Source organism: Microcebus murinus, chromosome 21, assembly GCF_040939455.1.
Source record: "Microcebus murinus isolate Inina chromosome 21, M.murinus_Inina_mat1.0, whole genome shotgun sequence".
In the NCBI taxonomy this organism is placed as follows: domain Eukaryota; kingdom Metazoa; phylum Chordata; class Mammalia; order Primates; family Cheirogaleidae; genus Microcebus; species Microcebus murinus.
In genome coordinates, this window is record NC_134124.1 from 37,697,347 (window position 1) to 37,719,445 (window position 22,099).

General features: G+C 62.5%; 1 protein-coding gene across 1 annotated transcript in view; it reads left to right on the forward strand.

Annotated features, from left to right (window-relative positions):
* The window catches only part of PLXND1 (plexin D1), a 50,716-nt gene that overhangs the window by 16,595 nt on the left and 12,022 nt on the right, over positions 1-22,099 (forward strand). Inside the window, exons 2-22 of the mRNA XM_012785307.3 lie at positions 169-345; positions 2,978-3,109; positions 3,446-3,546; positions 3,621-3,750; positions 5,320-5,497; positions 5,635-5,743; positions 6,180-6,282; positions 11,230-11,334; positions 13,684-13,773; positions 13,973-14,066; positions 15,026-15,180; positions 15,725-15,876; positions 16,405-16,504; positions 16,598-16,737; positions 17,531-17,698; positions 17,777-17,867; positions 18,243-18,506; positions 18,602-18,751; positions 19,581-19,695; positions 21,750-21,857; positions 21,949-22,061. Coding sequence (XP_012640761.3) covers positions 169-345; positions 2,978-3,109; positions 3,446-3,546; positions 3,621-3,750; positions 5,320-5,497; positions 5,635-5,743; positions 6,180-6,282; positions 11,230-11,334; positions 13,684-13,773; positions 13,973-14,066; positions 15,026-15,180; positions 15,725-15,876; positions 16,405-16,504; positions 16,598-16,737; positions 17,531-17,698; positions 17,777-17,867; positions 18,243-18,506; positions 18,602-18,751; positions 19,581-19,695; positions 21,750-21,857; positions 21,949-22,061 — 2,775 coding nt within the window. The remainder of the gene's footprint in view (positions 1-168; positions 346-2,977; positions 3,110-3,445; positions 3,547-3,620; positions 3,751-5,319; positions 5,498-5,634; positions 5,744-6,179; positions 6,283-11,229; positions 11,335-13,683; positions 13,774-13,972; positions 14,067-15,025; positions 15,181-15,724; positions 15,877-16,404; positions 16,505-16,597; positions 16,738-17,530; positions 17,699-17,776; positions 17,868-18,242; positions 18,507-18,601; positions 18,752-19,580; positions 19,696-21,749; positions 21,858-21,948; positions 22,062-22,099) is intronic.

Sequence of the window (22,099 nt, forward strand, 5' to 3'; positions counted from 1 at the left end):
GGGTTGGGGACAGGGTCCGGTTGTGCCTGGGCCTCTGCCAGGGCTGGGGGCATGAAGCAACTCACAAGCCGAGAGCACTCCGACGCCGAGGCCTGAGACACCGGCCGCTGTGCGGACAGGGGCCGCAGAAGGTCCAGAGCCAGGGTCTGATGTGCGTTCCTCTTCCAGCTGCAGCCGGAGCAGCTGGACTGTGGCGCTGCCCACCTGCAGCACCCGCTGTCCATCCTGCAGCCCCTGAAGGCCGCGCCGGTGTTCCGCGCCCTGGGCCTCACCTCCGTGGCCGTGGCCGTGGCCAACAACTACACCGCAGTCTTCCTGGGCACCGTCAGCGGGAGGCTCCTCAAGGTAGGGTGGGCCGGGCCAGGGCCGGCTGGCCGCTCTGCACATGTGGCCTCTGCAGGTCCGGTGGGATCTGCTGTCCCCCGTCTGCCCGGCGCCTGCGTTCACAGGGCATTTGCACGTCTGTGTTCCCCGCTGTTGCTCATAGCGCTGAGCGACCTGTCGTGCGGAAACCAGGGAGTCCAGGGCTCAGAGAGGGCCCTTCTTTGGGGTCTCTAGGACTGGGCTGTGAAGCCAGACGGATCTGAGTTCAAGTGTCTGGGCTCTGCCACTTGCCAGCTCTTTGACCTTGGACAGTGCACATTCTCTCTCTGGGCCTCAGTTTCCCCATCTGTTAAGAGCTGTAAGCTGTTGTGGCAAGCAGGATCTCTCGCTCATGTCTCCTCCCAACCCTGCCCACCCCACCCCCCCGCCCCCAGGCGACTAGTGTCTGGAGTTCGCCACATGCCCCTGGCCTGCCTGCGGTCCCCAAGCTGGGCGGGGTGCGCAGAATCTGGGCTCCCTACTCTGGGGCAGGACGGACACGCGGGGCCTGGGATGGCCCCAGCGAAGCCCTGCCCCTGCCCCAGCCTCAGCCTCACCTGCTCCCACCCTCCTTGCTGGGGAAGTCAGCGTGGCGTCCTGCCCAGGCCGGCCTCAGTGACTCAGATCTGATAATCCAGTTCCCCCCCGCTGCCTGGCCAGACACCACGGCTGGCTGGGTGAGGGGATCGGGGTCCTGGCCGGCCTGGCGCTGGGACCCCACAGCAGCGGCGGGCGGCGCAGGGAGGTGGGGGTCAGGGTTCAGGGTCCCCAGATGGAGGCGGCAGTGGTCAGTGGGGCTCGTGTTTTGGGACCGGATACTTGAATGGTCTCCAGCCATGTGACCCAGCGGCGGTGGCTTCTGTCCTCTGAGCCTTGTCTGTCCTGGGGGAGGTGAGCTGGGCCTTCTGGGGCTTTTAGGGTCTCCCCACCCCCACTGGGAAGCTGCAGGTGTCAGGTACCAGGTGTCTGCCCGGCGTCTCAAAGAGCACATCTCGGGCATCATCACAGTTAATTCTCGCTCCCTTCGAGGGAGGCAAGGGCATGATTCCCTGGTCACAAACAGGGACATGAGGCTCTGAGCGGGAAAGTGACAGCCCCAAAGTCACACAGCCAGAGGCGGAGTTGAGTGTAGGTCTGGCCGGCCCAGAGCCCACCCTACGCTGCAGCCAGAACCCCTTCTCGCTGCAGCCAGAACCCCTTCTCGCCCTGCCCAGCCCAGCATGCCATCCCACTTCCTCTTCTGCCTGGCGCTTAAATGGCAACACTCAGCCCAGGCCCTGGAGCACAGTTGGTGCCTAATAAACGTTTGAAAGAGTAGAAATGAATTGAGTGTCCGCTGGATGCCTGGAGGGGGGAGGTGAGGTGGGGACAGTGGCCTGATCCCCTGGAGGCCTGGCCAAGAGGCCACCTGGGAGGAGCATGTCTCAGGCTGGGAGGAAGCCTGGAGAGAGGGTGCAGAGAGACAGGGCCGCGTTTGCTTGTTGGTAGATGGGGATGGGGAGGAATGTTCCAGAGCCAGCACTGCACAAGCCCTGGAGGCTGGAATGCATGAGTGAGCTGGAGCGAGAGAAGGGTTAGGGCTAAGTCAGGGTCAGACCGTCAGGGCTCAAGGGCCGGAACAAGCTTATTCCAGAAGCAGAGGGAGCCACTGAGGGTTTTGGAGCCCAGAGACGAAGGCTGGCGGCAGGAGGCCCCAGGAAGCCGGCCCAGGGAGGTGTCTGGGCCACTGGCCCCACTTTGAGACTCTCAGCTGAGGGCCTGGCAGAGCCTCGACAAGGCAGCAGAACAGGTGGGGAGTTGGGGACGAGGTCCCAGGGGAGGACAAGGCTGGAAACAAGTGGAGCCAGGTGACAAGGAGCAGAGTTTGGTGGGCATTGGCAGACCTTGGGAGGTCATGCAGAGGGGCCTCAGAGCCGGAGAAGCTTCCAGGCCCCAGCTAGTCCTGGTCTTTCTCCTCCTTGGACCTGGGGCATCCACACCTCTCTCCCTCAGCCTTGGACTCGGGTCCGACAGGCCTGGGTTTGCATCGTAGCCCTGAGACTTCCTCGTTTTGTGACTTTTGCCAAGTCCCTTGGCCTTCCTGGGCCTCATTTTTCTCTCTGTGAAATCAGTGTGGGAGGAGAAGAATGAGGAGTGTGGCCCAGCAGCTCCGTTGGGCCTGGCCCTGTCGGGTTTTTGCCTGTAGCTTCTCCTGCCACACTCCCCACAGTCCTGCAGGGCAGGTGCCTTCGTTACCCCGTTAGCTCAGGAGACAGGCTCAGAGGGGAAGTCACATGTACAACTCAGACATCTGGACAGTGGTAAACGTCAAAACCAGAATTCAGACCCAAGTCCCTGCTCTTAGCCATGGCACCAAACGTCTCCCAGAGGATGCCTGTGCACATTCTAGGGTGGCTGTGCCGCAGAGGAGCTGGAGTCGTTCCTGGTGGGGCACGGCAGAGGCAAAAGCCTGGAGGCTGCACCCCCTGTCCTCCCTTCCAGGCCTCCATTTCCTGCCAGTCCAGGACAGGCCCGAGACAGGCTGGGGAGGCTGAGGCCCCGGGGTCTCCTGTGTCCTGCCTCCCCTGCGGTGAGCACCTCCCAGCACTGTCAGCCCGACTTCTGCCCCCCACAGATCAACCTGGACGAGAGCATGCGGGTGGTGAGCCGGCGGGTGGTGACCGTGGCCTACGGGGAGCCCGTGCACCACGTCATGCAGTTCGACCCGGCAGACCCCGGCTACCTCTATCTGATGACGTCCCACCAGGTAAGGCCAGAGCCCCGCCTGCCAGCGGCCCTCACAGGCTGAGCTCCCCCGCTTGCCGGCCCTCGCACACGCTCTCCGTGCTCCTCTGCTGGAGCACCCTCCGTCCCCATCCCCCGTAACTGCCGACTCCGCCTTGCCCTCCTTGCCCTCCGCCTCCCAGCACAGACTTCACCTCTGCAGGGAAGCCTCGGCTCCCGTGTCCCCCTTAGAGCGTCACGCCTCAGTTTCCCCAGCCCTCATGGCCTCGCCATGCTGACCATACTGCCTCCCCAAGGGGGGCCGGCAGCCCCACTGAGCCGGCAGCCCCACTGAGCCGGGCCCTCCCTCTGCGCCCAGATGGCCAGGGTGAAGGTTGCGGCCTGCAGCGCCTACTCCACCTGTGGGGACTGCGTGGGCGCGGCGGACGCCTACTGCGGCTGGTGCGCCCTGGAGACGCGGTGAGGGGCCAGCGGGGCTGGGCGGGGCGGCGGGAGGGAGGAGCCGACTGGGTCCTGACCCTGTGGTGCTGCAGGTGCACCCTGCGGCGGGACTGCGCCAACTCCAGCCAGCAGCACTTCTGGACCAGCGCCAGTGCGGGCCCTGGCCGCTGTCCCTCCATGACTGTCCTGCCTGCTGAGATCGATGTGCGCCAAGAGTACCCGGTGAGTCTCCAGGAGGCAGGACCGGCCTCAGGACATGTGGGCCCTCCCCGCACCCAGCACCCAAAGCCCAGGGCATGGAGACTCCTGCCACAGTGCGGGGACCTGGGGCAAAGGATGAGAACAGTGGCAACAACTGGGCTCCCCGAGCACCTAGGAAGTGCCAGGCGCATGCGTGTGTGCATCGTGTCCTCCTGTGAGGCCTTGCACGACCCTACGAAGTAGATGCCCTCGACAGCCCCATTTTGCAGACGAGGAAGCTGAGGCACAGAGGTGAAAGGACTTGCTGGAGGTCACAGGGCCAGGGCGTGGTAGGGTTAGAATTTGAACTCAAACGTGCGGGTTTCAGAGTCCCAGGAGGGAGGGGGGTTTGGCGCTGGGAGGAGAGGGAGTCATCCCCTCCCCCTCCCCCACCTCCCCCAGCTCCTACACGCGGGAGGGGCGGGGGCCCCGCTGCTGTGTCTTGTCCTCAGAAACAGATAAACCTGCAGGTGGGGCCAGCAGGGCTGTGGCAGTCAGCCTTGGCAGCGGGGTTGGGGGAGCCCCGGCCTTGGCGAGGGGTGGGGCTGAGGGTCAGACAGGCCTGGGCCCCACCAGCCTGCTCTCTGTGCCCTCTCTGAGGATGGGAGTCCTCACCTGTCACCTGGGGGTCTGGCGGCCCAGCCGGCCTGGGTCTGCTCCGCGTCCGGGGCTCCTGTGCCCTGTCCCCGTCATCACATGTCACAGAGCCCTTCCTTCACCGTGTCTCCTCAGGCAGACTGGGCATAGGCTCATCTGTTCATTCAGTCTTTCATCAGATACTGTTGTGTGTGCCAGGCACAGTTCTAGACTCTGGGGACACACCAGTGCCCACGATAACCCCCTGGCCCTTGAGGAGCTGACATGCTCATTGGGGAGGGAGAATAGCAAGACACAGTGTCAGGGTGCTGGTAAGTGCTCTGCAGAGAAAGAAAGCACATGGCTGGCACGGGGACTCTGCCTGTAGTCCCAGCACTTGGGGAGGCCGAGGCAGGAGGATGGCTGGAGGCCAGGAGTTCGAGGCTGCAATGAGCTATGATGACACCACCGCACTCCAGCCTGGGCAACAGAGCAAGACCCTGTCTCAAAGAAGACAGGAAGAAAACCAGCACAGAGAGGGGCTGGGAGGCGAGTGGGGTGCTGTTTAGAGCAGTTTGGGGGTGGGGGTGCTCACTGTAACAAGATGCAAAGTCAAGGTGAGTGTTTGGAAAACAGTATTCCAGGCAGAGGGAACTGCCAGCACAAAGGCCCTGGGGTGGGAACAAGGTCATGCGTTTAGGAGAGTATTAGGGGATGGGAGCAGAGAGGTCACAGGGGCCAGATCACACAGAGCCATCTTGACCGCTGTAAGATGAAGAGTTTCATTTTGCAGGTGAGGAGACGGGCTCAGAGGGTCACACGTGGGGTGCAGCCCTCTGGCCTCAGGTCCTGGCCACCCCACCCCTTCCCGCAGAGGACCCTCAGGCAGGGCCAGACCCTGGTCAGGTGCTCGGCCCCAGGACGGGCAGGGCTGTGAGGGGCGCATGGCCAGAGCTGAGTGCCCATCGCCCCCAGGGCATGATCCTGCAGATCTCGGGCAGCCTGCCCAGCCTCAGTGGCATGGAGATGGCCTGTGACTACGGGAACAACATCCGCACTGTGGCCCGGGTGCCCGGCCCTGCCTTCGGCCACCAGATCGCCTACTGCAACCTCCTGCCCAGGGACCGGTTCCCGCCCTTCCCACCCCACCAGGGTAAGCACCTTTGAGCTGTGGGCACAGTCCCTGAGGGCCATGATGGGCACAGGGACAGCAGGGGCTCCCGACATACCGCCTCTGCTGTTGGTACAGATCACCGCCCCCATGCCGTCTCCCCCTCCCCTCCATTCCAGACCACGTGACCGTGGAGATGTCTTTGAGGGTCAATGGGCAGAACATCGTCAGGGCCAATTTCACCATCTACGACTGCAGCCGCGTGGGACAAGTGTACCCCCACACAGCGTGAGTGGGTGGGGCTCATCTGCGGGTGGTGGCGGGGGCACTGCATCCCCAGGGAAGAGTCTTTGCCCTCGGGAGGAAAAAGCATGGTGTTTTACAGGACTCTTGGGCATTCACTCACCAGCTCATTTATTCATGCAACAAACTCTTACTGCCCAGTACCTGGCCTCTGCCAACACCCAGGCTGGTAGGGGCAGAGAGAAGTGCTCTAATTACACTTAATTTAGGCTCCTAAAGGCTCTGCCAATCTAACTCCTCTTTGTATGCCTCTTGCAGCGGGGAGCTCACTGCCTTACACAGTGCCCAACCCCTCCCAGGCGGCTCTGATGATAAGAAAGACCTTTCCTTGTGCTGGGATCTGCCTTCTGGGTCCCCGTTCCTGGGAGCAGGGACAAGGGGAGGGTGGGGAGCCGAGTCTGAGAGGCCCCTTGTCTTGCAGCTGCACCAGCTGCCTGTCCGCACAGTGGCCCTGCTTCTGGTGCACGCAGCAGCACACCTGTGTCTCCAACCGCTCTCGCTGCGAGGCCTCACCACCCCCCACGGTAAGCCAGGAGGGGCCCTCTCCACCTCCACTGTTTGATTGCCTTTTAAAAACTATTCCTGTGCTGAGAATATTTCCACGTCTTGGCATATTCTTCGCTGGTTTTGGATCTAACAGCGTGTGGGGCTCATCACACACCACTGCACATTTAACTCGCCCCTGTTGCTGGACACACTGCTCACTTCACGTCTCCTTTTTACATTCTTTTTAGGAGACAGGGTCTTGCCCGGTCACCCAGGCTGGAGTGCAGTGGCATGACCACAGCTTACTGCAGCCTCGAACTCCTGGGCTCAAGCCATCCTCCCGCCTCAGCCTCCCAAACTGCTGGGCATGAGTCCCTGTGCTCGGCCTCTTTTCTGCATTTTAATACAGCCATGCAGGACACCATGCAGATGCTTCATTATTCCCTGAAGACCAAACCTTAGAAATGACATTTTGGGGTGAGAATGTGGCCATACTTTTACGTCTTTCACTCAGCTGGCCTCCAGAAAGCCTGAGCAGTTCATGCTCCCGCCCACAAACGAGCACCCGCTGCCACCCATCACGCCAGCACGGCTTAGTGTTCAGTTTACCTTCGATGTATTCATCAACCCCAGACAGTTGTCCCTGAGGCCTAGGGAGGTGATTTACTTAAGGCCACCAGCCAGGAAGCATCAGACTTGGGCCTTAATCTCAAGTCCCTTTGGCTCTGGAGCCCCTGTTCTCCGCTCTTCTGAAAGTCAGGAACTGGGTGGCAAGGCCCCTGGCCTTGGCCTCCCCGTGGGGCCCCGGGGGCAAGCAGTGCTGCGGGCCTCCCTGGGCAGGGAGGCGGCGGCTGCAGCACACATGCGCTCCCAGCTCCCCGAGCCCATGCTCGTCCCCGGGCTCTGCGAGCCGGCTGCGTGCTGGCGGGGGCCAGACCGCCCTGGCACTGCAGGACGGCTGGATTTAATCAATGAAACAGGAGCAGGGTCAGGGAGCACGAAATGTAAAAATGGACATGCCACACACCTGCCCCTGGTTGGTTTCTGGGATGTGTTCACTTGCCTGGTGGCCTCTCACCTTTCCCCAAAGAGCCTCTAGGCCGCCCAGCCTGTGCCAGGGATGACCAAATGGGATTCCTGGGACTTGGGCCAGGTGGGATGTGCCAAGGTCCTGAGATCACAGCTCAGCCCTCTCAGAGCTGGCAGCTGGGCCCTGTTCCCTATCAGGGCTGCGAGGGGCTGGGTGAGGCCCAAGGCCCTGCCTGCAGCTCATCTCTCCAGGAAGGGGATGCTCCCGCCCATTTTCCGATGGCACGACTCAGGCAGCCGACCTGAGGCCTGGGCCCTGGCTCCCCGCAGAAAGAAGATACTGGGGCCCCGCCCTGGGGAAGCAGCCCCAGCCCCAGAGCGTCTGAAGTCCCAGCCTCCTGGCACCGGGCTCAGAGAATTTCACCAGGAATCCTCGAAGCCTGTCCGCCCCAGCGGGTGCTCAGGAGGGGCCACGTGGCCTCAGCCAGGGCTCTGCTATCGGCACCTCCCGCCTGACCCATGTAACTGCTTTGAAGGAGAGTCGGCAGGAGCAATGCTTCACTCAAAGGGGCGCACGACTGGGCGTGGTGGCTCGCGCCTGTAATCCTAGCACTCTGCGAGGTCGAGGTGGGAGGATCACTTTAGGCCATGAGTTCAAGACCAGCCTGAGCAAGAGCAAGACTCCATCTCTATCAAAACTAGAAAAAAAATTAGCCAGGCACTGTGGTCCTTGCCTGTAGTCCCAGCTAGCCAGGAGGCTGAAGCAGGAGGATTGCTTGAGCCCAGGAGTTCGAGGCTGCAGTGACCTATGACAATGTCACTGCAGTCTACCCAGGGTGACAGAGTGAAACTGTGTCTCAAAATGAGAGGGCGCAGTAATGTGGCTTCCAGCACTGGGGGAGAGCCCCGGTGTGGGCTTGTGGCTGAACCAGAAGGAGCCCTCAGTCCTGGACCTCAGGATTCCGCAGTCAGAGACCACCCAGGACTCCTGCTCTGGTGTGGGGACCCCATCTCAATCACTCCTCTTCCTTCCAGCCCCCCGCCCAGGGCTGGGGACACAGTAGGGACTCAGGGACGTCACTGTGGAGCATCTGTGCTGGCATCCCGCCTCCTTGTGCTCTAACCCAGAGGGGTGGTAGGGCGAGAAGGACCCAGTCTCGTCACCATCCATTCAGCATACATTAAGCGCCTTCTGTATGCCTGAGTCTATACTAGGCCCTGGGAAAGAACCCAGTCAGACGTAGCCCTGCCCTCCCATCATGAGCCAAGCCTGTGGAGTGAGTTGTGCCTGTACCATCCTAGGTGACCTACCAAACTTCGCTCTGCCTCTGTTTCCCCATCTGTAAAACGGGGCCGCCTCGAGGGCCATGGTGAGGTCTGGAATGACACCCGTAAGGCGCCAACTCTGTGCTTGGCACGCAGTAGGCGCTCACTAAAGGGCCACCACGCACCCTGGGCGCCGATGGCCACTGTGCGTGGGCGGGCCGGGAGGGCTTCTCCTGAGAGGGGCCTGGGTGTCCGGCCTGGACATGCCTGGGAGCGCACCAGCTGGCGCTGCTCCGTGGCAGCCCCGTCAGAGCGCCGGCCCGGGTCTGCGGCCCTTCAGGCCAGGAGCTGGGTGGGGCGGGCCGCGCCGGGGAGCCGTCTTAGAGGGTTGCCAGCATCTAGCAGCAGAAGAGGCGGCCTGGGCCTGGGCCTGCAGGAGGCTCTGGACCGGCGCTTGATTTGGCATGTAATTAAGTGCCAGTTACCCGGACAGGCGCCGTGCCTCTCCAGGCCGGCGGGCAGCGGGTCTGCACACGCCCTGCGCCCCTTGGGAGCCGGGCACAGAGGTGTCCCTGCGAGGGGTGCTTGGAGCTGAGTCTCCTGTCGCTTTCCCACTGTCCCTCGAGCGCCTCCCATGAAGGAAGTGGGGATGCAGCTGGGGGAGGGCTCTGGCTTTGGGGGCAAGAGAGGGTGGGCGTGGGCTCCATTTCCGGGGAGCATGGCTGCTCCCGAGGCGGAGCAGGGATGATGCCGGCTCCTGGGGCGGCTCCTCGTGGCAGCGTGACGTTGGGCCTTGGAAGCAGGGAGGGTCTGGGCAGATGGGGGTGGGCTCCCCGGTGGGGACCCAGCGTGGGCCGCACTGCAGTGGGTGGCCATCAGGAGCCAGTGCAGAGAGTGGCTCGGGAGGAACATGGGAGGGGCCCTGGGGGGTAGAAAGGTAGGGAGGGACCGGGTCGGGTGGGTTCAGGGTCCCTGGGTCAGTCAGTGCTCCTCGGGATTGGGACACCAGCTCTCGCCCCTCGAGCTTGGGAGGGACCGTGTGAGAGTTCCAGCTGGCCCACGAGGGACCCATGCCCGCCCCACTCTGCTTTCTGTGGGCTCCAGCCAGTGGCAGGTGAGGCCCTCCGTGGAGCATGCCCACATCAGGGCTCACGGTGGCCCTGTCCCCTCACCCATTGTCCTGCCTTCTTGGCCCTGCCTGGAGCACAGCCCGAAGCCACAGGCTCCCGAGCCTGCAGACAAGCCCTGTCCCACACTCCAGCAAAGGAGAGCAGCCACTGGCCCATTCCGGGGCACTGATGGCTGGGGCTGGGATAGGAGATGGGGGCCCGGGGCCTGTGGTTGCAAGCAGGAAAAGCTGGCCCAGACTGGCTTCAGTCCCACAGAATTAATCGGCTTATGCCAGTGAAAACTCTAGGCTTGGCATCACCTTCAGGCACAGCTGGATCCAGGGGTTCCAACAATGCCAGCAAGGACCTCCCACCCCTCTGGGTGGGCTCCGTGCTCAGGCTGGCCCTGCCCTCTGGGCAGCAAGGAGGCGTCAAAGCTCAGGACTGGCTCCTGACACCACCCAGCCCCACAGCCCTAGGACCCCAGAAGACCTTCTCTCCCTCCCCAGTTCTGCAGAAGTCCTATAGTTGAGGCTCGGTGGCTGAACTGGGGTCACATGCACCTCCTAAGCCATTTGCTGAGGCCAGGGTGGGCCGGGAGCACCTGCCTGTCCCTGGGCTGGGAGTAAGGCCAGTCTTCCCAACCACAGGCGGGGGGGGGGGTCTGTCCACGGCAGACAGACTTTGGGGCAGACGGTGGGGGCTGGAGGCCGCATGGCTGGCCCCATGGAGGCACAGCAGACCCCGGGGTGAGGCGGGGACAGGCACCTCAGGAGGGCAAAAGCACGTCAGGACCGCAAGCCTTGGTTCCGCTCTGTAGCATGGGCACAAGCACCAAGTGGCCGCAGGTTACAGGCAGTCACAGGGAATGAGTGGCACGCAGGGCAGTCCCACTGCCATTCACTCCTGCCCCGACCTCGGCCGCGGCCCCTCCAGTCTGCCTGGGAAACTGGAGACGCGTGGGTTCCGTTCCCTGGGGTCCCACAGGGTTCACGCGGCGCGGCAGCCTGGGGTCCACCGGGAGCCTGGGGGTGGCTCTGCCCGGGGTTTGCTCGAAAAGCCCTCGATGGGGGTGAGGACACGGAGGCCCAGAGAGGGAGGCCCTGCGCGTGCCTGTGCAGGAGCTGGGCACCACTGCCGCCACCCACCCCTCGAGGCCAGCTCGGAGGCCCCACCTAGCCGAGGCCCTGCAGTGTGCACCAGGCGCTGTCCCTAGGAGACTCACACTGTCCCCGTGGTCAGCGAACTGCTGGGCGGCCACAGCGTCCCCGCGCCGCCCGTGCCACCTCAGGCAACCACTGCGCTTCCTTCCCGGCCTGGGCTGGCGTCGCCGCGCAGGGTGCTGGGGGGAGGGCTTGGCGTCCTCACCTGTGCGTGGCGCTGGCATCCCCTCCAGGCCGGCCTTGAGCTGGGGTCCCGGGCCGGCCTGGCCTGCCCTCAGGAGCCCCCTGTCTGCTTCAGAATAAAGAGGAGGGGCCAGGAGGTCCGGCCTCTGTCACCAGCGCTCTCAGCACGCAGCTGCCCGCACTGAGCCTCCCGCCTCTGCTCTGGCCGCCGTGTGACCCTCTCGTGTTCCCGCAGAGCCCCAGGGACTGCCCCCGGACCCTGCCCGCGCCCCTGGCGCCCGTGTCCACCGGCGGCTCCCAGGACATCCTGGTGCCTCTGGCCAACGCCGCCCATTTCCAAGTAAGTAGGGCTGGCCAGACCCGGCTGGGGCGGAGGGGCCGGGAGCACCAGGCCACCCACCATGGCCGTGCCGGGATGGTGACCCTGCTCTGGCGCCTGCGTGGGCTCTGGTTTTCCCTGAGTGTGCAGGTTCCTGTGAGAAAGGCCCGCTCTGGCTGCTTGGCCTGGAAAGGGAAGTGGCGAGAGGGCCAGGCCATGCATGGGCCCCACCCTGCCCTGCCCCTAGGCTGAGCCTGCCTGCTCAGTTGGTGGCTTCCGTGTCTTCCCTGGAGAATGACCACACCATTCCCCATTGTCCAGTGAGGCCCAGGACGGGGAGCAGACGACTTTGGGTCACGCAGTGTAGGGCTGGACTGCACTTACCCTGGACTCCCGATCCAGTGCTCTGTTCAGCCCTGCACCGCCCCACCCCCATCTCAGTGGGGGAGGGTGCACAGCCCCTTTCGGGGCCCCTCCTGGAGGAGCGTCCTGGGCGGGAAGCGTTGACAAGTCCTGGAAGCCTGCCAGCCGCCCCTCCCCAGCTCCCTGGGACTCGCCATCTGTCGCTCCCACGGAGGAGCTGAGGCCCGTGAGGGCTGTCACACGTGGGGGCCACGTGCCAGGCATCTGGGAAGTGTCCTGGAGCCTTGTGGCAGGGGCGGGAGCCCTGGGAGCGCCAGGGAGGAGCCTGCCCTCAGCCCTCAAGCCCCGCCCTGCAAGGCTTGGGGCAAGAGCCTCCAGGAGCATCAAGGGGCCTGGGCAGGGCGAAGGACAGTTCTGCGGCCCCCCGGGCTACAGGAGCCCGGGACAGGGAGGCCCCAGCCCTGAGCTGAGTCCTGGCTGATTCTTTCCAGCTGTGTGGAGGGTAGGCTGCTCTCACTGAGCCGCAGGGATCCTACCCTCCTGCTCTGGGACACTGCGGGCAGGCCCGGGGGCGGGCCTGTGTGCTGAGCCTGCACCCTGGGAGCCGGGGACAGGCTGCATCTGCTGCCTCCAGATAGCCAAGGACCCCGAGGACGGACCCTCTTCCCACTCAGCACGGCAGGGCATAAACGGGTTTTTGGCCCTGTCCACAGCCACTTTCCGGTATTAGCTTCCGGAGTGGGTCCCAGAAAGGGAAGGGTAACTTGCTATCTGCTCGGGGTCCCATCTCCCAAGGACAGGCACAGAGACGGGAGCCCTGCCCCGCAGCCGGTGGGGCGGGGCTCAGCCCGGGAAGCCCGAGTCGGTTCACTCAGCAAACACCGATGCTGCTCGACAGCAAGATGAGACGGGAATGGAGCCCTGTTCTTTCATTCAACAAGTATTTCTTGAACACCTCCAGCATACTAATGATAGCAAGCACGTATTAGGCACCTACAGTGTGTAGCCCACTAAGATACATGATCTCAGCGACCCTGCAAGGTAGAGAAGCCTATTCCTGTTGTTCATTTAAGAAAACCAAAGCTCAGAGCAGTAGAGCAACTTGCATAAGGTCACACAGCTAGAAAGTAGCAGAGGTGGGATTTGAACCCAGGCCTAACTGAAGTAGAACCTGAGCTTTTCCATCTGCTGCCCTTGGGGGTGGGTGTCAGAGGGGCCCCTCCCGACCAGTTGAGGAGACAGGTGTAAACAGAGCCAGGGTAAGGGGCTAAGGGCGGTGCCTGCCACAGGGCAGGGGCGCAGGCTTTAGGAGCTTCCTGGAGCCCCCAGCACACACTCAGATAGTTGCTGCTGAGTGAGTGAAGGCACGACCAAATGAGGGGTGCCCTGAGTTGAGGGGAGCGTCTGGGGAGGCCTCAGAGCATGGGCTGTTTGAGCTGGATCTTAAAGGCTGAGTTTGCTGGTGGTGAAAAGGGAGACGGGCTGTTTGGGTGGGGGCGGGGTGGGCGGGGGGGTTGGGCCGTGTGGAAGGGTGTCGGCCTGTCTAGGGCATGGCCTTGCAGGGCAGAGGTGGGGAGGCCCTGCCTTAGGCCGCTGGGGGATATTGGAGAGGCTGTTTTTACCCCCAAGACAGGGTCTCAGTCTGTTGCCCAGCCTAGAGTGCAGTGGCGTCATGAAAGCTCACTGCAGCCTCGAACTCCTGGCTCAATGATCCTCCCACCTCGGCCTCCCAAAGTGCTAGGATTACAGGCGTGAGTGACCGTGCCCGGCTGAGAGGCTTTTAGTGGCACAGAGAGCACAAGGCCACAGTTCTGAGTGTTTGCGCCCCTGTACTCCCTCAAGCATTGGACATGATGGTCAGGAAGGGAATTCTGGGCCACAGTGCCGCCCAGGGAAGAGCCTGACAGCAGGACAGATTGTTTTAGGGCAACAATCTGTGCTGTCCTGTGGGATTTAGGGGGCAGTGAGTGCAGGATTGGCTCTCCTCAAACCCCCTTTGCCCCACAGGGTACAGCCCTAGAGTGTAGCTTTGGGCTGGAGGACACCTTCGAGGCTGTGTGGGTGAATGAGTCGGCTGTACGCTGCAACCAAGTGGTGGTGAGTGGTGTGGCTCCAGCAGGGGGTGGCAGGTGGAGGCCTGTGTAAGTTTGGGTGCTGCGCCCTTTCCTGCCCACCCTACCCTACCACCCTTTGGTCCCCCATCGCAACAGTCCTGGCCTCGTCTGTCTCCATGGCCACCCACAGCAGCGACCGGGACACCACCCAGGCCTCTCATGCTTTCCCCGTGCTTTTGCAGCTGCACGCGACCCAGAAGAGCCAGGTGTTTCCGCTCAGCCTCCAACTAAAGGGGTGGCCGGCCCGATTCCTGGACAGCCCTGACCCCATGACAGGTGGGCACCCCATCCACATGGCCACGGGGGACTCAGCACAGTGGGTGGGGCTGTGCCCTGGGGGACTCATTTTGGTGGTTGCCATAGTGCGGGGTCCTCCCCTGAGGGCCCCGCACTTGCGCAGACTGGGGTCCCAGCCCTGCCAGGCCCAGGCCCTGGAGCGTCTGCACACTGTGCTGGCCCTGACCTTTCTGTGTCCTGTGTGAAACGGGCATGGTCACTTCACAGAGGGCGTGGTGGGTTTGCTGAGCTGATGCACGGCAGCCTTGGGAACAGTGTTGGTGGCACCTCAAGGGCCCGCCTGCGCCCCAAGGGCCCGCCTGTGCCCAAGGGCGGGCGGTGCCGCTGCTGTCACAGCATGTGTCAGTCAGCACTCCAGGGCCTGACTGCTCATGGGGAGTCTGAGACGTCCCTGGTGGACCTGGGCCCTCCAAGTCCCACCGTGACGGCCACAGAGAGACCCCAGAACATTCCTGCACACCTCAGACCCCAGAGAACCCTCCCTGCCCTCCTCTTGGGCACCTCGAGGGTTTGAGGCCCCGGTGCCCTCAGGGCCTGCGTTGCGAAGGGGTTCCCCAGCGTCCCGGGGCCGTGCTGGGGTGGATCCGACCATACGGCCTGGCTGTGAATCCCAGCTCCCCGCTCCCCGGCTGTGTGAGCCTGGCCGAGTCGCTCCGCTCTGAGCCTCAGTCTCTTGTCTGTAAAACGGGGCTAAGCGATAGCCCCACGCAGTGGAATCGCAGTGAGGAGGGAGGCCAGAGAGGCTCGGCTACGCTGTGCTTGGCACAGACCCAGGGGCTGAGAAGGTGCTGAGAGCCTCACGGGTCTTGGGGAACCTCAGAACCAGGACCTGCCCTGGGTGGGCGCGGTCAGAGCGCGCCACGGGACATTCGGGGGGTGGAGGGACGGCGGGGTGGGCGGGCTGCTGATGCGGCTGACTCACCCCCGTGTCTCCCCAGTCGAGGTCTACAACTGCGCCATGGGCAGCCCCGACTGTTCCCAGTGCCTGGGCCGCGAGGACCTGGGTCACCTGTGCATGTGGAGCGAGGGCTGCCGCCTGCGGGGGCCCCTGCAGCCCCAGCCCGGCCCCTGCCCCGCCCCTGAGATCCGCGCGGTAAGCTTGCGGGAGGCGCAGGCGCAGTGCCCGCAGGACCCAGGCCCAGGCCTGTGCTGTCACCTGCAGCCGTGAAGTGCCCGCCCATGGGGAGGGGTGGGGGAGGGGCAGGTAAATTAAATTATGCTTAGGACGCGGTGAGTGCTGTGGAGGAAAACTGCAGGGCAGGGCGGTCGGAGGGTGGGGTGGGAGAGGCTCCCGGGCTGACTGTCGGGGCTGACTGTCACTAGTCTTTGTAACAAAGCCAGGAAACCTTGGCCATGTGATAACAATTGAGGCCACCAGTGACTCCCCAGCCTCCATTTTAATTAAGAAAAAGACCTAGGAAGGACTCTGATTGGTCAGGTGCCCACCTCAGGCCTGCTCAGCTGTGGGTGGGCCGCACGGTTAGGCACGGCCACGGGGCTGCCCTCGGTGTCCCCTAGGAGGCTGAGTGGGCCCTCAGCCAGCACGCCCTGGGCACCGCCCTGGGCGCGTGGGGCCGTGGGCAGGGATCTGGGGCGCCCAGCCTCACAGCCCATCCGCCCCTCTTGTCACCTGGCAGATTGAGCCCCTGAGTGGCCCCCTGGATGGGGGGACCTTGCTGACCATCCGCGGCAGGAACCTGGGCCGGCGGCTCAGCGACGTGGCCCACGGCGTGTGGATTGGTGGCGTGGCCTGTGAGCCGCTGGCCGGCAGATACACGGTGTCAGAGGAGTGAGTAGCGAGTGCCCGCCGCTCTGCTCCTCCAGGACCTCTTGCACGGGCCCCGCGGCTTTGCCTGGCCGTTCCCACCACGCGCCCTGCCCGCCTCTGCTCGGGATGGTCCTCTTGGTCCCTCCAGACCCCGCTGCGGTGTCCACCCCTCTGGGAAGCCCTCTGTGGCCCCAGCCCAGCCTGCCTTGCACACAGCCTGGTGACGACAGCGTCAGGAGGCTTGGGGGCGTCAGGCGGGGCTGAGGGTGGGGGTCTGCAGCTGCTGGGCCTGGCCCAAGGGGCCCCAGGAGATGTTCGTGAGCAGGAGGGAGCTGGACTTCCATGGTCAGGCCTGTAGATAAGCCCTCAGTCTACCAGCCAGTAAGCAAGCTCGCGATCAGACGCCATCTCGCCCCGCCTTGTCTCACGACTGCGCAACTGTGGGAAACTCGTGGGGTGGGGGCGAGGCCCTGAGCCTGGCACCAGGGTGGCCCTTGGGGGGCCTCGGACCCGCCGGCTGCTGCCACTGACCCTGCTGCCTCCACTCAGGATCGTGTGTGCCACGGGGCCAGCCCCAGGGCCGTTCTCGGACGTGGTGACGGTGAATGCCTCCAAGGACGGCAGGTCACGGGAGCGTTTCTCATACGTGGTAAGGGAGGCCGCAGCCCTCCGCCTGGCCTACCCCCCACGCACACCCCTGCGGCCTGGCCCGAGGCCTGACCGCCTGCCTTCCTCCCCACAGCTGCCCCTGGTCCACTCCCTGGAGCCTGCCATGGGCCCCAAGGCGGGCGGCACCAGGATCACCATCCTCGGGAGTGACCTCCATGTGGGCTCCGAGCTCCAGGTCCTGGTGAACGACACAGAGCCCTGCACAGAGCTCCTGTAAGCGCCCGGCCCGCCCGGGAGACCCGTGGGGTTGGGGGCCGGCAGGCTAGGGTGACGTCCTTGTGCCAGGTATCACCCAGGTCTTCGTTGGCTGCGTCCCCTTAGGCAAGCCCCTTCCTTCTCTGAGCTCGAGTTTCCTCATCTGGTAAGGACAGTACCAGTGAGCCGTGGCGTGTGCTCTGTGCCCAGCATGCAGTAGGTGCCCCATAAGGGGCAGCTGCAATGGAAGTGGTGATGACCGCACACACTCTGAGATCCCTTGGCTGGCCCAGGGGTGTGGTTAGTGGCAGGGGCATCATCTAGAGCCTTTTGGTGAAACACCTTTGTCTTTATTACGTGCTTACCGTGTGCCCAGCCCACCAGTAGGCATTGCTGGGGACACCAAGATGAGCCCCAAAGAGGGAAAAGTGGGCACACCCACAGGAAATAAGAACACCCCGTGGGGCTGGGGCTGGAAGAAAAGTGCTTCCAGGGCTCCGAGGGACAGCCCTCTCCCGGGGGGCAGCGGGTGGGAGAGGGGGTCCGAGGCCTCCTGGAGGAGGTGGCTGAGGCGGAATTAGGACGTCGGGCAGGGTCCCAGAGGACAAGGGAGGGTGAGCTTGGGCGCGGCAGTGAGGATGAGGAAGTGGCTGGGCGTTAACCGGCCTCTGTCAGGCGGGGCAGAGATGAAGTTGGGACCTCGGGGGACCTTCCGCCTGGGCCAAGCACTTGGGCCTGTGCTCCGGGGCACGGGGCATCGGAGTGAGGCAGTGGGTGGCAGGCCCCGCTGACGGCGCCCGCCGGCCCGCAGGCGCACGGACAGCAGCATCACCTGCACGATGCCCGGGGGGGCCCTGCCGGCCGCCGTGCCCGTGTGCGTGCGCTTCGAGCACCGCGGCTGCGTGCACGGCAACCTGACCTTCTGGTACATGCAGAACCCGGTCATCACGGCCATCAGCCCCCGCCGCAGCCCCGTCAGGTGAGGACCCCGCCCGTCCCCCGCCAGCCTCGGTCTCTGGGGCAGCAGGTGGGCTGACGGGTCTCGCTGCCCCTGCAGCGGCGGCAGGACCATCACAGTGGCTGGCGAGCGCTTCCACATGGTGCAGAACGTGTCCATGGCCGCGCACCACATCGGCCGGGAGCCCACGGTGAGGCCCTGCCCTGCCCTCCCCGCGCCTCGGGCTGCATCTCCTCGTCCCTCTGCCTCCTGTGCCTGCCCTGTCTCCGTCTCGGGCCCCTCCCTGCCCCTCGTCCCTCTGCCTCCTGTGCCTGCCCTGTCTCCGTCTCGGGCCCCTCCCTGCCCCTTGTCCCTCTGCCTCCTGTGCCTGCCCTGTCTCCGTCTCTCCGTCTTGGGCCCCTCCCTGCCCCTCGTCCCTCTGCCTCCTGTGCCTGCCCTGTCTCCGTCTCGGGCCCCTCCCTGCCCCTCGTCCCTCTGCCTCCACAAACCTCAGTCTCTCCTGTCTCTCCTCCGTGTCCATCTGTCCATCCCGCATCCTGGCCTTGTCCCGGTGCTCCTGCACCAGCTCTGCAAGGTTCTCAACTCCACCCTCATCACTTGCCCGTCCCCTGGGGCCCTGAGCAACGCATCCGTGCCCGTGGACTTCTTCATCAACGGCCGGGCCTACGCGGACGAGGTGGCCGCGGCCGAGGAGCTGCTGGCTCCCGAGGAGGCGCAGCGGGGCAGCGGGTTCCGCCTGGAGTACCTCCCCGACCCGCGGTTCTCCACGGCCAAGCGCGAGAAGTGGATCAAGCACCACCCCGGGGAGCCTCTCACCCTCGTCATCCACGTGAGTGGCAGGTGCCAGGTGGGCGGGATAGAGCGGCGGGGCTCGGCCCTGGGCCCCGGCCAGCATCTCCCACGGGCACCCCTCTGCACCCCCAGAAGGAGCAGGATGGCCTGGGGCTCCAGACCCACGAGTACCACGTCAAGATCGGCCAGGTGGCCTGCGACATCCAGATTGTCTCGGATAGAGTCATCCACTGCTCAGTCAACGAGTCCCTGGGCACGGCCGAGGGGCAGCTGCCCATCACGGTGAGCTCGGGGCGCTGGGGGTGGAGGTGGACCCGGCCCCCAGACCTGCCCCATCTGCCGAGCGGCTGCGCCCAGCCCAGCGCTCGCTGAGCATTTGCACACTCAGTAGCTTAGGCACGTGAAGCAAAGCAGAGCTTTTCATCCCCACTTGACAGATGAGGAAACTGAGACCCATGAACTTAGTGACCTGCTCAAGGCCAGTGATCAGCCCCATCTGGGCCTGGTGGGGCTGGACTTTCAGAAGCCAGAGGTTGCCTCTGTCCCTTCTTAGTGTCCCACTTAGAGACTGGGCTTCCAGTCATTATGTAAAGCACGGAGAGAAGGGAAGCAGGAGGAACAGAGAGGGCCCAGAAAGTGGGCTCTTTTCTGCATTATATCTACTTGCATGCCTCCTGGGATGGGGAGCTCACTCCCTCCAAGGCAGCACATGCCACCCAGGACAGCTCCCTTTTTACCCACACCTCAGTGCCATCCCTGCCCTGTGAGTCCTCACACCCTACCTGCCCCCTGGTCCCAGGACAGCCCTACAGATACTTGGGGACCGCATCCAGGCCCCATGAACCAGCCTCCTCTGGCTCCTCTGCTACTGCTTCCGGCCTGTAGCAATAATCACAGCCGACCGTATTGAGTCTCACTTTTGTGCCAGGCCCAGGACCAAGGGCCTGACAAGCATCACCTCATTTACCCTTCGTAGGGTTCCCAGGAGGTGGACATGGTTATCTCTGTGTTACCTGTGTGACATCTGAGGCTCAGAGAGGTTGGACTGGCCCAAGGCCACACAGCAAGGGAGGAGAGGAGCTGAGGTGTAACTTGCCCCCCCTCTGTGCAGATCCAGGTAGGGAACTTCAACCAGACCATCGCCACGCTGCAGCTGGGGGGCAGTGAGACGGCCATCATCGTGTCCATCGTCATCTGCAGCGTCCTACTGCTGCTCTCCGTGGTGGGTAAGGAGCCCCGCCCTCGGGCCGTGGGGGACAGACCTGCCCGCCTTCCCCGGCCCCTCTGAAGACTGCAGACAGGAGGAGGCAGGATGAGCCGGGGGCATAGCTTGAACAAAGGCTTGGAGGTGGGAACAGGTTAGGCACCCACAGGTGGGGACAGGTGTGCCCTGGTGACAGCACCACTGGCTGGTGGACGGTAGAAGTTGGGGAGATGTGCTGGGCCCTAGCCATGGGCCCTGAATGCCAGTTAGAGGCATTTGGAACCGTGTTCTCCAGTCAATAGGGAGCTACTGAAGGTACTTAAGAGAGGGTGTTCAGGGAAGGTTAATCTAAGTGTCTGGTGGGCAATGCCAGCGTTAACATGGTTACAAAGGAAACACACTCAATGCAGCAGAGAAGTTGCTACCCTCACTCACTGCGGGAGGGGATGTAAAATGGTATAGCCAAGTTGGAAACCACTTTGGCAGTTCCTCGAAATGTTAACACAGAGTTTCGCCGTGACTCAGCAACTTCACTCCTAGGTGTCTGCTCAAGAGAAACGAAAACATGTCCACAAATGTTTATAGCATTGTTATTTATAACCAAGAAGTCAAAACAACCCAAATGCCCATCAGCTGATAAGTGGATGCAAGGGGATACAAGTACATGCTAGAATATTACTCAGCGGAGAGCAGGGGTGGGGTGCTGACATGCCACATCCTCAGTGAGCCTTGAGAGCAGGATGCTAAATGAAGGAAGCCACTACATGCCGTGTGACTCCCCTGCTAGAAATGTCCAGAATGCACAAAGCCGCGGAGACACAAGCTGGTTCGGGTCGCAGGGTCTGGGGGAGGGGCACAGAGTGACGGCTTAACGCATGCAGGTCTGCCTGGCGCTGTAAAAATGCCCTAAAATTAATGGTGATGGTTGTAGGACTCTGTGCATATACTAAAAACTGTTGAATTGCACACTTTATTTATTTATTTATTTATTTATTTATTTATTTATTTATTTATTTTTGAGACAGAGTCTCGCTTTGTTGCCCAGGCTGGAGTGAGTGCCGTGGCGTCAGCCTAGCTCACAGCAACCTCAAAGTCCTGGGCTCAAGCAATCCTCCTGCCTCAGCCTCCCGAGTAGCTGGGACTACAGGCATGTGCTACCATGCCCGGCTAATTTTATATATATATATTAGTTGGCCAATTAATTTCTTTCTATTTTTATAGTAGAGACAGGGTCTCGCTCAGGCTGGTTTGAACTCCTGACCTTGAGCGATCCGCCTGCCTCGGCCTCCCAGAGTGCTAGGATTACAAGCGTGAGCCACCACGCCCAGCCTGAATTACACACTTTAAACGGATAGATTATATGATGTGTGCATTACATCTCAATACAGCTGTTTTTAAAAAATGAGCATAGTCAATGCAAAAATTCTAGAGAATGCTGGGAAAACATAAAAGGAAAAAATGCCATCATTAATGTGTATTTTTATATATTTCCTTTCAGTTTCTTTCCTAAAAATAGTACATATGTAAAATATTTTACACATTGTGTGTGAGTATGTGTGTGTGTGTGTGTATATATATATATATATATATATATATATGCATACCCCCTTGCCTTCAAAAAGCATTATAATGTGATACTCCTTTGTAGTCTGCTTTTGAAAGTGTGTTAATTCATAAGTAACACCTAGGTCTTCAATTCCTATTGAAGAAGGAATAGAAAATGCTAAAAGTCAGAAAGAAAACAAAAATCGCTCATAATTCTCTCACTCAGGAAGAGCCATGTTAACCACTATTTTACACACTCACACACACGCACACACCCCGTCTCTAAGAACGGTCACGAAGCGTTGCTGAGCCGGCCGTTCCCCAAGCCCTGTGCCCTGTAGGAGGTGGAGCCCAGGAGAGGCCTGCAGGGCTGAGGGTGCCCATTTCCCGCCCCACACCCCGCCCAGGGAGCTGGAGCCCAGGCCAGTGGGCAGGGCCTCTTCCTCCAGGCTGGGGCCCTGCATACAGCAGGCGCCCATAAAGGCTTTCCAAAGGGCTTCGGAGGCCTGACCCCCTCTCCACCGCCCGCAGCCCTGTTCGTCTTCTGCACCAAGAGCCGCCGCGCCGAGCGCTACTGGCAGAAGACGCTGCTGCAGATGGAGGAGATGGAGTCTCAGATCCGCGAGGAAATCCGCAAAGGTAGCGGGCGGGGACTGTGCAGGACGGGCCTCGGCGTTCCCAGCTGAGGGATGGGTCCCTGTCTGCTCACGGCCGCCCGCGTGTCCGCCAGGCTTCGCCGAGCTGCAGACGGATATGACGGACCTGACCAAAGAGCTGAACCGCAGCCAGGGCATCCCCTTCCTGGAGTATAAGCACTTCGTGACCCGCACCTTCTTCCCCAAGGTCAGCCCGAGCCCGAGCCCGCCCCCAAACTCGTGCTG